Source organism: Apodemus sylvaticus, chromosome 9 (assembly GCF_947179515.1).
Source record: "Apodemus sylvaticus chromosome 9, mApoSyl1.1, whole genome shotgun sequence".
Lineage (NCBI taxonomy): Eukaryota > Metazoa > Chordata > Mammalia > Rodentia > Muridae > Apodemus > Apodemus sylvaticus.
In genome coordinates, this window is record NC_067480.1 from 7892002 (window position 1) to 7909422 (window position 17421).

The following is a 17421-nucleotide window of genomic DNA, read 5'->3' on the forward strand; positions in this document are numbered from 1 at the left end:
GTACAGTATAGATTTTAAAGCCATCACATTATTATCTACTAGAATCCCACCATACATAGAAGTTTGATGCCAGTTTATTTCTTATTCCATACCATGAGTGACTGTTTATTTGCTTTTGGAACTTTTAGTATAGCATGTCTTAGTGTTCAGTTGCTGTGAAGAGACACCATGAAAAAGGCAGCGTTTAGAAAGCATTTATTTGGGGCTTGCTGACACACACTGCGGAGGGGGAGTCCATGACCACTGTGGCTGGGAACGCGGCAGCAAACATGCAGGTGTGGCCTTGCAGCAGTGACTGGGAGCTTTCCATCCTGACCTGCAGGCAGCAAGCAGAGACAGATTACCGCTGGGCCTACACAGCCTTGTGAAACCTCATCCCCCAGGGTTTGTCACACCTCCTCCACTAATAGCACACCTAGTAATTCTAAGTACTCCAACTGGGAACCAAGCATGCAAATGCATGTCCTGTGGGGGCCATTTTTGTTCTGCCCACCACAGCATCCTTGCCCTGACATTTTGAAATGTAAACAGTTGAGTCTAGATACTTGGATACCTTGGGAATCCTTTGAAGGGAAATCAATTTCGAGCATGTATATTTACTTTGGTTGCTATAGATATGTAGTATAGTCTAATTTTGCTCTTTTTAAGACTTTATTCATGGGGCTGAAGAGATGACTCAGCAGTCAAGAGCACTGGCTGCTCTTCCGAAGGTTCTGAGTTCAACTCCCAGCAACCACATGGTGGCTCACATGAGATCTGACACCCTCTTCTGGTGTGTCTGAAGACAGCTACAGTGTACTTACATATAATAAATAAATCTTTAAAAAGATTTTCAAATGGCTTTTAAAAAAAAAAGACTTTATTCCTGATTCTGGATCCTTTGAATTTGTACATGAATTTTTCAGTCATCTTATTAATTTCTGTAATAAAACTTGCTAGGAATTGATTTAACATGTTAGGCTTCAGTTTTTGGAAATGTTTTTAGTCTTCAGAAAAGAATGAATACAGAGTTCCCTGATACTTCTTTGTCTAGCTTTATTCTTTTTCAATTTTTTTTTCTTACTGAGACTGTCTTACTATTTTATTTATGCTAGTCTTAAACTTAGAATCTTCCCACCTCAATGCCTAGTGAATACCTGGCATAACAGATGTGTAGCACCACACCCAGCAGTTTCTGCCTATTATTACTTTTCTTTACTGTGGTATACTTTTTACTACAGATGAACCAATATTGATACCCTGTGTTATTAACTAAAACCCATTGTTTAAGTTTGTTCATATAGTTTTTCTGTGGGTTTTGAAAGATACATGTAGACTGTGCATTTATGATGGTACTCGTTTGAGGATGGTTTGATTGCCTTAAGTCTCTCCGGTATTCTCAATATAATCATGCCTCCCTACCTCTCTCCAGCCTTTTAACAACCACGTCCTTTGATTATCTGTCTTTTGGCCATTGCCAGAGTGCTGTAGAGTTGGAATCATAATAAATGTGTCTTCTTTCATTCACCAAAGTGTTTCTGCCACAGTTTTTCATGGCTACTGTATTAGTCAGAGTTGTCTGGAGGAATAGAACTGATTGAATTAATCTGTTTGTCTGTCTATGTATCTTATCTGTCTGTAGAAAGGGGCTTTATTAGAACGGAGTACAGGCTTTGGTCTAGTTAGTCTAATAATTGCTGTCTACCAGTGGAAGGTGCAGAATCCAGGAGTTGTTCTGTCCATGAGGCCGATGTCTCAGCTGGTCTTCAGTGTGCCTCAGAACCCTGAAGAAGTCAGCTCTAGTGCAGTTAAGGCTGACTTAGCAGTGAGAGTGAGAGGACTCAGGCAGAAAGCAAGCCTCCTTCTTCCATGCCTGTCATGGGGCAGCCAGCCAGTGTGACCCAGATTGTAGGTGGATCTTCCCACTCAAAATGGCTTAATTAAGAAAAATCCCAGACGGGCGGTGGTGGCGCATGCCTGTTATCCCAGCACTTGGGAGGCAGTGGCAGGCGGATTTCTGAGTTCGAGTCCAGCCTGGTCTACAGAGTGAGTTCTAGGACAGCCAGGGCTACACAGAGAAACCCTGTCTTGAAAAAAAAAAAAAAAGGAAAGAAAAAAAAATCCCTCAAAGGTGTACCCAGCCTCTTGGGTTTTAGTTAATTCCAGATGTAGTCAAGTTGACAACCAAGACTCGTAGCTACCATTCTTGTTTCTTTTTGTTGTTGATTGATGTCTCTGGTGTGGCTGTGTATTCCTAAAAGTGTTAAGTGAGAGTTCCTGCGGCTTCCCCAGCATTGTCTGTCTGTGTAAGGTGCTCGCTGTGGAGTGAGTCGAGGTAGAAATTCATGATCATTTTCGTTGGCAGTACCCTGGCTGGTGCACAGCTCAGCAGAAGTACACATGCCTCGCATGATATGAGGCCCTGGGTTCCCCAGCATTGAAAACACACACGCGCACACACAAACACACACACACACACACACACACACACACACACGCACACCTTTTCACATTTTTTAAACTACATGTACACCTTCTTTAGAAATTGTCCTAAGGGCTTTTGTTCCTTATCCGATCCAGTTGTTTTGTCTGGTTGTTTGGTTGGTTTGATTAGGTGGTTTGTTTTGTTTTAAAAAGGGCTCTCTGTATACCCTGACTGTCCTGGAGCTCTCTGGTTAGCCAGGGTGCTTTGAACTCAGCCATCCACCTCCTCTGCCTCCTGAGTGCGGAATTTAAGGCCTGTGCCACCATGCCTGGCTTTTAATCCAGTTGTTTTATTATTGAGTTTGAGTTTTTCTTATGTCTTGGGTATCAATCATTATTAGGTAGATGTTTATATGTGTTTTCTCTTAGTCTGGTTTGCCATTTATTGTTGGAGTGTCTTCTGTACGGCAGAAGTTTCATATTCCAGTGAAGTTGAGTTTATGAATTATTTCTTTGGGGTTGTCCACATCTATTTTTACAAGAGGTATATTAAATTTGTAGATCAGCTTGTGAAATTATGACATTTAACAATATTGATATTAATTCATGAAATTGCATAACTTAGCTCTTATTTAGATTTTCTTGCATTTGTTTTAACTGTATTTGTAGCCTAGTTATACCAGTCATTCAGTCTTTAAGAAATCACTTTTCTGTGTATAGGTGCTTTGCCTGCATGTATGTGTGTGTTGTACAGGCATTTCTGGTGCCCACCGAGGCCTGAGGAGGGAGTCAGCTCCCCTGGGATTGGAGTTACAGGTGGTTGTGAGCTACCAGGTAGATCTAGGATTGACACCAGGTCCTCAGGACCAGCTTGTCCTCGGGACCAGCTTGATTTCCAGTCCCCTTAACTGCCAAGCTCTCCTTCAGCCCGGCAAGATAGTCTGCAAGTGGCTAATCACAGTGATCAGGGAAGCACCTGCTGATCACAGTGCACGGAGGAAGCACCTGCTGATCACAGTGCACAGGGAAGCACCTGCTGATCACAGTGATCAGGGAAGCACCTGCTGATCACAGTGCACAGGGAAGCACCGGCTGATCACAGTGATCAGGGAAGCACCTGCTGATCACAGTGCACAGGGAAGCACCTGCTGATCACAGTGCACAGGGAAGCACCTGCTGATCACAGTGCACAGGGAAGCACCTGCTGATCACAGTGCACGGGGAAGCACCTGCTGATCACAGTGCAGGGGGAAGCACCTGCTGATCACAGTGCAGGGGGAAGCACCTGCTGATCACAGTGCACAGGGAAGCACCTGCTGATCACAGTGCACAGGGAAGCACCTGCTGATCACAGTGATCAGGGAAGCACCTGCTGATCACAGTGCACAGGGAAGCACCTGCTGATCACAGTGCACAGGGAAGCACCTGCTGATCACAGTGCAGGGGGAAGCACCTGCTGATCACAGTGCACAGGGAAGCACCTGCTGATCACAGTGCAGGGGGAAGCACCTGCTGATCACAGTGCACAGGGAAGCACCTGCTTATCACAGTGCACGGGGGAAGCACCTGCTGATCACAGTGCACAGGGAAGCACCTGCTGATCACAGTGCAGGGGGAAGCACCTGCTGATCACAGTGCACCGGGGAAGCACCTGCTGATCACAGTGCATGGGGGAAGCACCGGCTGATCACAGTGCACGGGGAAGCACCGGCTGATCACAGTGCACGGGGAAGCACCTGCTGATCACAGTGCATGGGGGAAGCACCTACTGATCACAGTGCAGGGGGAAGCACCTGCTGATCACAGTGCACGGGGAAGCACCTGCTGATCACAGTGCACGGGGGAAGCACCTGCTGATCACAGTGCACAGGGAAGCACCTGCTGATCACAGTGATCAGGGAAGCACCTGCTGATCACAGTGAACAGGGAAGCACCTGCTGATCACAGTGCATGGGGAAGCAGTGCTACAGCTTTGCTTCTCTCTGCAGCCCACTGAGCTGTCATTACAGAACCACTTTGTGTCATCTGCAGAGTACAAGGTGTGTTGCCATTTTAGGTGGTGATCATAGCTTTCCTCTTAAGTATTGTGCACAGAAATGATTAACATACGATGAGGTGGGAGGGGCTGGAGAGATGGCTCAGTGTTTAAGAGCACTGACTGTTCTTCCAGAGGACCTGAGTTCAATTCCCAGCAACTACATGGTCGCTCACAAACATCTGTAATGGGATCTGATGCCCTCTTCTGAAGACAGAGACAGTGTACTCCCATACATTAAATAAATAAATAAATCTAAAAAGGAAGGAAGGAAGAAGGAAAGAAAGAAAGAAACAAACAAACAAGATGGATGGATGGATGGATGGACGGACGGACTGATGGACGGACAGATGAGGTAGGAGGGTGAGTACTTTAGGAAAGAGCTATGGGGCTGGAGAGGCAGCTTAGCAACCAGAAGGACTCGCCGCTCTTTCAGAGGAGCTGGGTGTGATTTCTAGCACCCACATGGCAGAGCACATCTGAAATACCAATTCTAGAAGCCTGAGGCTCTCTTACTTTCATGAGCACTAGGTGCACACACACACACACACACACACACACACACACACAGATCATCATCATCATCATCATCCTCCTCCTCATCATCATCTTAATACCAAGATATGGTCCAGTAATGTGACAGAGAACTTACCTATTTTGGAAAGCTTTGGGTTTGATTTCCAGCAGTTAAAGTAATGCCATAGTTTCTAACAGGATGTTTCTTAGGGAACTTAGATTTTCCTTTGTTAGTTTGGTTTGGACAACATCTGTCGTGCTGAAATGACACACAGTGAGGATATGAGAGCATTTGCTTATGTTTAGTCAGAGCATTCATGAAATAACTAAAAATAACGTTTCCCTGAAAGGCCATAGAGACCACGGTCTGTTGGTCATGTAAACGTTTTACCAGGATGGCGGCAGGCGGTCAAGGCAGTCTGGCCATTCCAGCCTCTCCTACGAGATGCTGTGCACAAGGGTGGTCCCTGTGTAAATATTTATTTTGTGCTTTGAACGGAGAAGAAATCTTGCTTTAAACATCAACAAGCCAGTGGTTGCCTTGGCGCATATGTGCACCCTCCCTGTTTGAGGTGGGAAGCTGTAACGTAGGTCACAGCTTTTGACTGGATTTTACTGCTTTGCTGCTTTTATAAAATGAAGTTTTAGAGTTGGTAAGGTAATTGATGGGGTAAAAACACCTGCTGCCCAGTCTGGTAACTTGACTTCAATGCTTGAGACCCACAGGGAAGAAGAGGAGAACCAACATCTACATGTTGTCCTCTGACCTCCACATACATGGTGTGGGGCAGCGTGCACAGGCATGTACACACACACACACACCCAGAATGAATGAATGAATGAATGAATGAATGAATGAATGATATGTAATTTAAAATAACAAACTTTAACACTTAAAATTCAGATGGATAGGTGCTGGAGAGATAGCTCAGTGGTTAAGAGCACTGTTTGCTCTTCTTAAAGTCCTGAGTTCAATTCCCAGCAACCACATGGTGGCTACAACCATCTGTAATGTGGTCCGATGCACTCTTCTGGTGTGTGTGAAGACTACTACAGTGTACTCATATACATAAAAATAAATAAATCTTAAAAAGAAATTCAGATGGATAAAAATAAAGAACAGTTTGATCAACCATCTGCCTGCCGTCATGTGTCAGCTTTCTGTCACATGACAATACTTCAGACAGTCAGGTAGTATGATGGTCACCCGTGACAGTTACATCACTGTCATCTTGGCTAGGTTTACATAGAAGCACTTACTAGGGGACATGGGCATGTCTTTGAGGCCTTTGCAGAAAGGATTCGCTGAAGAAGGACCCTCCATGGAGGTTAGTAGCACAGCACCCAGTAGACTGGGGCCAGACACAATGAAAGGAGGCAAAGGAGCAATCGGGGTGCCATTCCCGCCTCTGCGCCTTTCCCCCAGGGATATAGAAGCTAAGTTGTAGCCACATGCTCCTGCTGCCTCAGAGTCACCTGTCACCAGGCACCTACCATGGACTGAGAGCCGAGATGAAGCCCTCTTATGCTGTTTTTCTTAGGTATTGGGCAGAGTATCTTAGTGTGGTATCGCCGTGAGGAGACACCATGACCAGGCAATGTCTAAAAGAAAGCATTTCATGTCAGAGTTTCAGAGGGTGAGCCCATGGCCTCCATGGTGGGCATTGAGGCAGCAGGGACAGGCATGGCCTGGAGCAGTAGCTGAGACCTCACATCTGACCCACACTGGGCCTAGCGTGGGTTCTCGATCAAAACCTCAGAGCCCACCCCACACTTCCTCCATCAAGGCCACACCCATCCAACAATCTTTCAAATGATGCCACTCCTGGCGAGCCTGTGGGGACCATTTTCAGTTAGACCTCCACAGCACACAAGTAACTTTCCCGGTTTCCTTAGCACAGTGAAATTCTCTATTAATCTCTTGCTTCCTTTACCCTGACCTGTTGTTACACAGGAAGATTTTGGTTTACACTAAAGTCTTCTCTCTTAACATCTTCTACATTGGTTTTCTCCTGCCCGCCCCTTTTCCTGCTTTTTGTTTGGCTCTGCATTTTTATTTTATTTTATTTTATTTTATTTTATTTTTATTTTATTTTATTTTATTTGGATTTGGTTTTTCTGAGACAGGGTTTCTCTGTGTAGTCTTGGCTGTCCTGGAACTCACTCTGTAGACCAGTCTGGCCTCTAACTCAGAAATCTGCCTGCCTCTGCCTCCCAGAGTGCTGGGATTACAGGCGTGCGCCACCACCGCCCAGCGCATTTTGATTTTTAAGAAAGGATTTATGTGATTCAGGCTGGTCTTTAGTTTGCTGCATAGCAAAGGCTAGCCTTTAACTCAGGATCCTCCTGGGTCTTCCTTTCGGAGTGCTGGGATTAAAGATTTGTGCTCTCAGGCCTGGCTTTGTGCTTGCTGGAATGTCTTATAAATAAACCGTGCACTGGGAGCCCATTGCCCACCCTGCCCTCTCTCAGGTGACGTCTGTAGATGATGAGAAGCTCTGGCGAATGGCTCAGCAGGAAGGGAAGGGCGTTGGCCCGTGGCCTGACCTGAGGTGATGACGGTGCTTGTCCCAGGGCTTCCAGGCACGCCATTCCCCACATGCCGTGCACATGGAAAGACTCATAATTCATTTTCAACATTAAATAATTAGACTCAAATTTTACTTTAGTTTCCCTTCATTTAAACTTTTTAGGAAGTGTCCATATTCTCCTCAACCCTCCTGCTACTTTATGAGCGTATGGGGGTAACCTGAGAGCATGTTTAGTTTTTGGGCATAGTGTCTTAGTGTGGTATCGCCATGAGTTTTTCCATTTAGTATAATTTTCTGTTTGTGTTATAAAGTTATTGAACAATGTAGTCAAATTTAAGAGCACCTAGTGGAATCCTTCACACAGGGAGCAAGCATTGCGTTCCCTGCTCTGACGTGTGAGGCTAAGGCCAAAGAGCTGGTGTCACTGTGAACTTGGGGTCATCTGCACCGTGAAGGAGTTGGACAACAGATGGTGTTGCCGGTAACAGTAACCGGCTGGAGCAATTAAGGCCTGGGTTAGAGCCTGCTGAGTGCTCGGCCAGTCCTCCTTTACCTCTACAAACAGCAACGGCTCCTGCATCCGCAGTGAGAGCGTAAGCCGCTTACAGGGCCTCACCTAAGGAGTGTTTGGTTTTTCTCTAAGAAAGACTAACAGGTATTGAAATGCTAGGCATAAGCATGCTTTATGTTTCTCGTTCCAAACTGTCTGAAACAGTGATGTCTAACTCAGACCAGAGTCAAATCCTAGCCACTTACCAATCGAATGTTTTGTGAATTTTATACCTTCATTTAAAAAATGAGAATAATCTACCCTGATGGAGCCTTTGGAAGGTAGAAAGCGTGAACTGAAGAGAGAGCGCTCGTGTGTAAGCAGAACAACTGCAGAGCTGTGGGGGAGTGTGGCCACAGAAGGGACTGGAACCTTTGACTCACTTTCTGTTTCAGACTTCTGTGAATGTTGTGCTTGGTCTGATTACATGTTCCATTTGACTAAGCGGCACTAAAGTTTATTCATAGTGAGGCTGGTAAAACATATAAATAACCCAGTTCAAAGGAAATGTCCCATTTTGCCTCTGTCATTTTTTTCTGTTTAAGAAGTAGAGAGTTTTCAAATACATTTGGGTTTTAAAAGTGGAAGGGAAAGCTAAGGAGTTTTTTTACATCAGTTTTTGTTGTTGTTTTTTGTTTTTTTAAAGATTTATTTATTATATATGAGTACACTGTAGCTGTCTTCAGACACCAGAGGAGGGCGTTAGATCTCATTACAGATCGTATGAGCCACCATGTGGTTGCCAGGATTTAAACTCAGGGCCTTTGGAAGAGCAGTCAGCTCTTACCCACTGAGCCATCTTACCAGCCCCTTGACATCAGTTTTAAAGAACAAGGCATCATGGTACACATCTGTAATCGTGTCTCTCAGGAGACCAAGGAGGACTTCAGGGTCAGGGCCACTGTGCAGTCAGACCTATCAACAGCAGCAAGGACAGCAGGACAGCAAGGACCTTACACGGTGCAGAGATTGAGACTCGGGGCACTAAGGATGGGCTGCGGAGATTTAAGCAGTTTTGTATCAGGGTATTATATAAAATCATTATTTTATTAGACAGGCATCGGAGGTATGGGACGATAGATCATTGAGTTAAGCCCTTACCCTCTAAGCATGAGGACTGGTGTTCAGATCCCCAGTGGTGTGGTGGCCTGCCCACAGCCCCACTTCATAGGAGGTGGACGCTGGAGCAGGCTGGTTCGTCAGACTAGCAGAGACCAAGAACTGTGACCTGGCAAGAGATTCTGCCGCCATATATAACATGGAGGGCAATGGAGGAAGACACTTGAAGTCACCCTCAGGAGTCACATGGTACACCTACTCTCTCTCTCTCTCTCTCTCTCTCTCTCACGGTGCCCATGTGAAGCCAGAGGACAACTTATTAGAGTTGGTTTTCTCTTCCCCTGTGGGCCCAGAGACTGAGCGCATGTCTTCAGCTTGTTGGCAAGTACGTTTATTTTCTATGCCATCTCACCAGCCCCTAAGTGATGCTTTAACCTCTGCGTGTGTTAGGTCCCCACCAAGGGTGGGGCTGCTGGCCATGCTGTACCCTCTGGGACCCAGGCCTGCCCTCTGTACTCCTCAGGTGCCCATTGGCCCTGTCATCTGCAACAGCTTCCTGTAGCTGTCGTTCTCCCTTCGGGCAGGTCAATCCTTGGTTTCCTGACATGACTGACCTTGGGATAGCTCAGTCTTAACCATTGTCAAGATGGTTCTGGCTATAGTTCCTGAGGCTTGGAGGGCGAGAGAGGAGAGAGGCTTGGAGAGGTAGAGGAGTCTTAGTCTCACGAAAACACCCAAGTGGATTCGAGGCTTGTCCTTGGGTTGAGTCTTTATCAGGATGGCTGGCTTGCCCCCTGAAGGTGTCTGTGTCCAGTCCTTATCAGGAGGCCGTGGCTGGGCTATGGCGCCTCTCCTCTGAGTTCTCCTCAGTTGTCCACTCTCGTCCCCTTATTTCTGGTGTTTTCCGTCTTTGTTTGAAGTTGTCCGTCCTGTTACCCTGACTTTTCTCATTCACTGCATCACACGCAGCGGCTTCTCGTCCTGTCCTTGCCCAGGTCTCTTCACTGTGAAGCCTCTGCCCCACAATGGAGCGATCATAAGTTACAGTCCAAGAGGGAAGACATGTGTTACTGTGCCTGTAAATAACTGAAAGCACACCGCTTCAGTGTGTGCTAGAGTGCAATCCCACCTACACCTCCATCTTAATAATTCCTAAAAATCGGAACTAGAGAGGGAAGCTGAGCTCGCTCTAGAGCCGTGGTGTCGTCCATGACAGCACATAGATTAACAAATAAAATTGTGTATGTGTATGTGAATGTGGGACCACGGATGGAATGCCACACCTTGCATGACCTGGCAAACACTCCCCTATTGGGCTGTAGTGCCAGTAGCCCTCACATTGTATTTTTGGGTTTGGAGTGTTGGTCAGTGAACCCAAAACGTGCTCATGCTAGGTAAGTGCTTTTCTTTCAAAGCAGCATCACTGGCCCTTGCTATTAGATGTATTTTTATTTGTTTTAGACAAAGTCTTGCTGTGTAGCCCAGGCTGGCCCTGAAATTGTAATTCGCTTAGATCAGCCTCTGAGGCACTGGGACTATTTATACAATTATACTAGAATCCAAATTAACAATTTAAAAAAGATATTGGTGCTTTGTTTTGAAAAAATATGTTTATGGTTATATTTTTACATGTATGTATGTATGTGTACTGTATGTGTGTATGTTTGTGTGAGTGTATGTGTGTGTATGAGAGAGAGAGAGAGAGAGAGAAAGAGAGAGAGAACACATGAGTGTGTGTGTTCCCTTTGGAGACCAGAAGAGCGTGTCAGGTCCTTTAACTCCTTTAGCTGGAGTTGCATGCAGATGGGTGTGAGCTGCCTGCTGGGTGGATGCTGGGAACCTCTCAGTCCTCTGGATCAACCAGTGCTCTTAACCCCAGTCCCTCCCCACAGCCCCTAGAGAATGTTCTTATTGACACTTTATCGACAAACCACAGCTCTCGTTAGAAGTCGGCTTTCCTTTATACAACTTAGCCAGGGAGTGCAGTAGCTGGGAACGTTCAACAGAGTTACATATGGGGTATGATGAAGCAAAATATTTTCTTCATTTCAAAATAAGGTAAAAACATCTTTGTTAGATTGCATACATCCAAAGGAAATAAAAGCCTATTTGTCATTATAGTTATGTTCCTGGAAATGATGTTGTTGAATAAAAAGTATATCAGGAAAAATATTATAAATGAAAATGCTGCAGGTTATTTCTGCTCAGAGTTAGGGTCATTTGGGATTTGGCTTTAAAGTCTATCCTGTTCTTAGGAGCTCTGCCAGTGCCGGCCTGGAGAAGGGAACTGTCCCTGCTGTAAGGAGTGCATGCTGTGCCTCGGGGCCCTGTGGGACGAGTGCTGCGACTGCGTCGGTGAGTCCACAAGCCAGGGCAGCCTTCCGACTGCCTCTTCTAATAGAATCCTTGACTAAGTGACGTAAGCGCGCACGCAAGCACGCACTTGTGCACACACACACACACTCCTTGCAGTCCTGTGGCTGCCCTTCCTTTAGGTTGAAACTGTCCCCACACTTTTCACCGGTGGGGTACATCCTCTGAGAGGACTCCAGTTAGGAGACAGCCTTGTCTTCTGCCTCAGGTATATGTGCCTTCGTACATACTTTATCTAACAAGCTTTCTTCCCAACTCCCTACAATAAGAGTTTCTCAGCTGCTAGGCTGGATGGCAGAGGCCTATAATCCCAGATATTCATTAGGCTGAGGCAGGAGGATCACAAATTCAAGGCATGCATGTGCTTACAGAATGAGTTCAATGCCTACCTGACTCAAAATAAAACAAATAATTAAATTAACAAGAGAAAGAGAGAGAGAGAGACAGAAAGAAAGAAAGAAAGAAAGAAAGAAAGAAAGAAAGAAAGAAAGAAAGAAAGAAAGAAAGAAAGAAAGAAAGAAAAGCAGGACAGAAGGGTTCTGGGTGGGGGAGCACATACGTGCCGTGTCTGAGGCCCTACTGAGATTACACTATCTATGGAGCCGGGAGCCGAGAGGGGGAGGGAGGGGGAGGAAGAGGGGAAAGGAGGGGGAGGGAGGGACAGGGCTGCTCTCTCCTTTCCTCTTGATGTTTCTAACATTTTTTAAAGATTTATTTATTTATTATATGTAAGTATACTGTAGCTGTCTTCAGACACCAGAAGAGGGCATCAGATCTCTTTATGGATGGTTGTAAGCCACCATGTGGGTGCTGGGATTTGAACTCATGACCTTTGGAAGAGCAGTCAGTGCTCTTACCTGCTGAGCCATCTCTCCAGCCCCCTAACATTTGTTTTTGTTTTACGTGTATGGGTATGGTTGGTACGTGTGTGTGTGTGTGTGTGTGTGTGTGTGTGTGTGTGTGTGTATGGTTGCACATTGGGTGCAAGGCCCATGGAGGCCAGCAGGGGCCGCTGGATCCCTGCAGTTGGAGACAGTTGGAAGCTGCCCATGGTGCTGGGAATGGAGTCTATCCTCTGCACTGCTGACCCGTCCCCCACACTAACTTACCTCTTTGTGATTTTTACTAGAGCCTTTGCCTGTTTTCATCTTACAGTCCAACATGCTCTTTCCCTGGAGACTGCAGGTCTTATTGGTCAAAGATTCTCAACCATGTCTGCCCTCTGAAATCTGATTATCCAAAGGTTACTAATAGACAATTGAAAACAGATAACTAGTGTTATATTAATTAGGCTACTTTGTTGCTGAAATCATCTGTTTCTAGGTCAGAAACAAAGCCATACATACAGAGTTTTGTGTAATTGGAATGCTTCCCCCCCCTCTTTGGTGTGGGTGTGTGCAAATGGAGGTCAGAGGGCAACCTCAGAAGTTGGTTTTCTTCTGCCACCTTGTGGAGTTGATGGGATCAGGCTGAGGTTCCCAGGCCTGTGACCAAGAGCCTCTATCTGCTGGGCCATTATGGCAGCCATGCAGGCTTGCCATCGAATCTAAATAGGATTCCCAGAACCCTGAATGTGTGTTAGCTGTGTGAACATGTGTTAGTTGTGTGAACGTGTGTTAGCTGTGTGAACGTGTGTTAGCTGTGTGAACATGTGTTAGCTGTGTGTGTCAGACTCAGTGGCCTGTGCCGTCTCACCGGCCTTGTACTGCTCTTTTAAGCTAATAGGCAACAGAACTATTTGGGCCTGAAGCGGCGCATATCACATAGCTGCAATCACAGCTGTTGGGAGGCAGAGCTGGGCTGCAGTAAACCTGACCCCTAGAGACCAAATATATAAACCAACCATTCAAAGAGATATGGAGGGGTTGGAGAGATGTTCCAGTAGTTAAGAGCACTGACTGCTTTTCCAGAAGATCCTGGTTCAGTTTCCAGCACTCACATGAAAGCTTACAACTGTCTGTATTCCAGTTCCAAGTGATTTGGCACCCCCACACAGACATGCATGCAGGTAAAACACCAATGTACATACAATAAAATATTAAGCATTAAAAAAGGATATAATGAGTTTGACTTTTAGAAAGAGCTACTAAAACCAGGCATGGTTATAAGTGTGCATGAGTGTGGATGCTTGTGGATGCTTGTGGATGAAGAAGTCAGAAGCAGAATTGGGAGAGAAGGAAGACCTTAAAGGACGTGAGAAATGGAGCCGGTACTGGAGAGTATGAATAGAGAAGCCAAGAGGCTGTCTGAGGGAAGACAGAGAATGTGTTGGAGCAGGGGCTGCTGGGAGAGGCATGGGAAGAGGAATAGATGAGAACAGCATGTGATTCTCCTCTCTCTCTCTTTCTCCCCCTCTCTCTTCCCACCTCTACCCCCCCTCAAACACACACACACACAGAGTCTTAGCTATTTTTTTATTGCTGTGACAAAACACCATTATCAAGTCAATTTATAAAAGGAAGCGTTTAATTTGGAGGCTCACAGTTCCAGAGGGTTAAAGGTCAGAGCCATCATGGTGGAGGAGCATGGCGGCACTGTGACCATAGCCAAGAACTTACGTCTTATCTGAATGAAAGATAAAAAGAGGATATAACTACTCCTAAAATATGAAACCGTTTACTGTAGCTATAAGGAAGAAAGCAGGCAGCGGGGAGAATCTAGGCGGAACATGACCAGCTGACTAAACAGGCCCATGAGGGGAAGGAAGAACAAGAAAGCCACCAACCAGAAGAGGTGGCCGGAGCCAAGAGGCTAAGAGCCCTGTATTGCCAAGATGGCTGAGTCACATAGGATCAGGCTGGGGGAAGGGAAGAGGAAGCTCAGCCCCTGAGAGGGAAAGGTTTAAGTAAGGTGAGGAGTTCTGGGAGGAGTCAACAGGGGCTGAGGGATGCTGGGAGAACTGGCCCGTGTCTGTCTTGATATGTTAATAGGCACCTCAGTTAGCCATTTGTCCCAAGTTTCTGAGACATAACCTTCTAGCCTTTTGTTGATGTTAAAGGAATGATGTAATCTCTTCTAGAACTACTTCCTGCTAAAACTGGGGTGATCTGGGAAGGCTGGAATGTCGCACAAAGCTGAGAAGGGAGACAGGTGTATTGTAGACTGGGTGGTAGCTGTTTTGCTCTCTGCCCAGGTTCTGTGGAACCACTTGGGACTAGTGAGATGCTGACAGCTCTGGAGGCCTCTGGGATATAGGCTTCAGGGAACACCAGCAGTGGCCGTTGAAGGCGGTTTGGGAGCATACATGCAGTTGATTGGCAATCTGCTGGGACAGATACAAACTAACAACAGAAGGTAAAGTTAGGGTAAAACTTCTGTCTTGGGTGTACATTTGGCACATCCCAAGACCAGGGGAAGGGGTTGCCCACCTTAGCTTGGTTGACAAGAGTACTTATCTCGAGTCCATTTGACCTGTAATAGGTGGATCCAAGTCTCATGACTCCCTGACAAGAATTTTATAAGTTTAGAAAAAGATAAAAGTTTTAGGTATATTAACATTAGCACCATTTGCATCTATACTGAATCCACTCTGTAGAGAAAGCAGTCCACTCCTGCCTCTGAGTCACAGTAAAGCCTTAGGGACCCAAAAATGAGTGGAGTTTAAGTGACATCCAGAGGGCCGGATGTGTAGATCGGACAGAGCTGATTTCCAAAGGAGAAGCACTCTTTCTCTATACTTAGAAGACTACCAGGGCTAGATTAAAAGTTTATCAGAACTCCATTGATTAATGTTAAAACCCTGATCTCTCCAAGTCTAACAATGGCATAGAGAGAGAATGAAATCTGACTTTATCTCTTTCAGAGTGAGGTCTGCCAGCAAAGTAGCTAGTGTCAGCCTCTCTCCGCAGGAGACCTAGCAGCTCTAGGACAAGAGTCCTGAGGCCTGATTTCAATGAACTGACCAGGCAGCTGCAGTCTTGGGTAAAGAGCTGGTCTGACTGCTGCTGTTTAACCAGCAAACCTACTCAGCCTAGCCAGCAGCGTCCTTGGAGAGCAGAGGCTAAGCCTCGGCAGGTGGTATAATCCAGATGACCTGTGCATCAGTTAAAGCACCAGGCTGACTGCTACCTGGGCAGTTACCGTAGGCTCCCATGGTCTGGGTGGCTTCACTGGGGGCAGTGGTCTGTCTTTGGCTATCAAACATGGCAGCATTAAATCATTAGCTGCAGCACTGAGCAGCACCAGTCTTTGGCTGCCAGGCCCAGAGTGTCTGAGAGGTTTTCCTGTGGATGAGGATTTAGGGGAACTACCTCACTCTGACCAGGCAGAGGACAGCAGACAGTCAACCCTCAGGGCTGAGCCCTGGCGGCAGGTGAGGCATGGGAACTTTTCCCAATGCTTACTTAGCCTTTCCACCATCTAGGTGGATTTGTTGGCTCCCATCTGTCTTCCTCCGAGACCTCACAGGCGCTGCTGCTTGGAGCTCGCAGTCCATTAAACATCTTAGATGCCGTATCCACCAGATCTCTCAAGAGTTTGAGGAAGGTGATCTATTAAGTATACCAGAGTTAAATAAACTTTACTTGTCTTTAGTTACTTCTTAAAGCAAGTAACTTTTTTCAAGGCTTAACTTGAAAGCACATACAGGGGACTAGAGAGGACTCGTCCTTGTGAATGACTCACAGTTGTACTTAGCATGGGGTCTTACTGCTGTGAACACACACCATGGCCAAGGCTGGCTCCCACAGGGTTAGGAGGAAGGTCGGTCTCATTGCCCATCCCCCCCAGTGACACACTTTCTCCAACAAGCCCACGCCTGCCTATTCCAACAAGGCCACACCTCCTAATCATGCCAGTCCCTGCGCCAAGCATATGGAAGCCACCACACGTGGCTGGCTATGCACATAGCTCTGAGAGTATTGAAGAGCATGGGTCCTTTACGAGGTCGGTAAGTTAACTGGTCATTAACTTACATGTCATAATTATCTTTAACAGTTTACAAGTTAGTGGCTTTTATAAGATTAGGATTTTACAGCTTTATCCCTACTAAGTTTAAGCCTTAAAAATTGCATGAAAGATTTAATTGAAGATCCTTTAGAACCAAAATAAGACTTTAAACTATAAATTCAGTTCATAAAGATTGGGGACTTAATTCCTTTATAGTGAGCACATCATTATAGGATATCAGAACTTTTTATATGACTCAGTTTAAACAAGAGTTGAATCCAAGTCTTATGGTTTGTATATGCTCAGCCCAGGGAGTGGTACTATTAGAAGGCGTGTCACTGTGGGTGTGAGCTATAAGACCCTCATCCTAGCTGCCTGGAAGTCAGTCTTCCACAAGCAGCCTTCGCATGAAGATGTAGAGCTCTCAGCCTGTACCATGCCTGCCTGGACGCTGCCACCTTGATGATAATGGACTGGACATCTGGACCTGTAAGCCAGCCCCAAGTAAATGTTGTTCTTTATAAGACTTGCCTTGGTCTGTTCACAGCAGTAAAACCCTAAGACACCAATTTAAATTCACAATATATCCTAAACAAAAGTTATATCACATATATAGTTATGTTGTAGAAATTAAAATTATCCATGTATAGGTTAACTATAAGCCTTTTGTTAAAAGGTTTAAGCCAAATTTTGCTACAGATTTTTTATTAAACCCAATAAATTTTCAAATCCTGAGATTAAAGACTGTTTACACAATAGTCTTTTTTTCCTTTAAAGATTTATTTATTTATTTATTATATATAAGTACACTGTAGCTGTCTTCAGACGCCCCAGAAGAGGGCATCAGATCCCAGGAACCACAAGGTTGTGAGCCACTATGTGGTTGCTGGGATTTGAACTCAAGACCTTTAGAAGAGCAACCAGTGCTCTTAACCGCTGAGCCAGCTCCCTAGCCCCTACACAATAGTCTTAAAAGATTTCTTGAGAACAAAGTGTAGAGAAATCATACTGTAACTTTAATTTTTTTAAACTTTATTTTTAATGATGGTTCTTAAATGCTTTAACCT

At 45.6% G+C, this 17421-nt stretch overlaps 1 protein-coding gene across 1 annotated transcript in view; it reads left to right on the forward strand.

Moving 5' to 3' along the window:
* Twsg1 (twisted gastrulation BMP signaling modulator 1) overlaps positions 1-17421 on the forward strand; it is a 37247-nt gene that overhangs the window by 6561 nt on the left and 13265 nt on the right. Inside the window, exon 3 of the mRNA XM_052192971.1 lies at positions 11350-11449. Within this exon, the coding sequence (XP_052048931.1) occupies positions 11350-11449 (100 nt within the window). The remainder of the gene's footprint in view (positions 1-11349; positions 11450-17421) is intronic.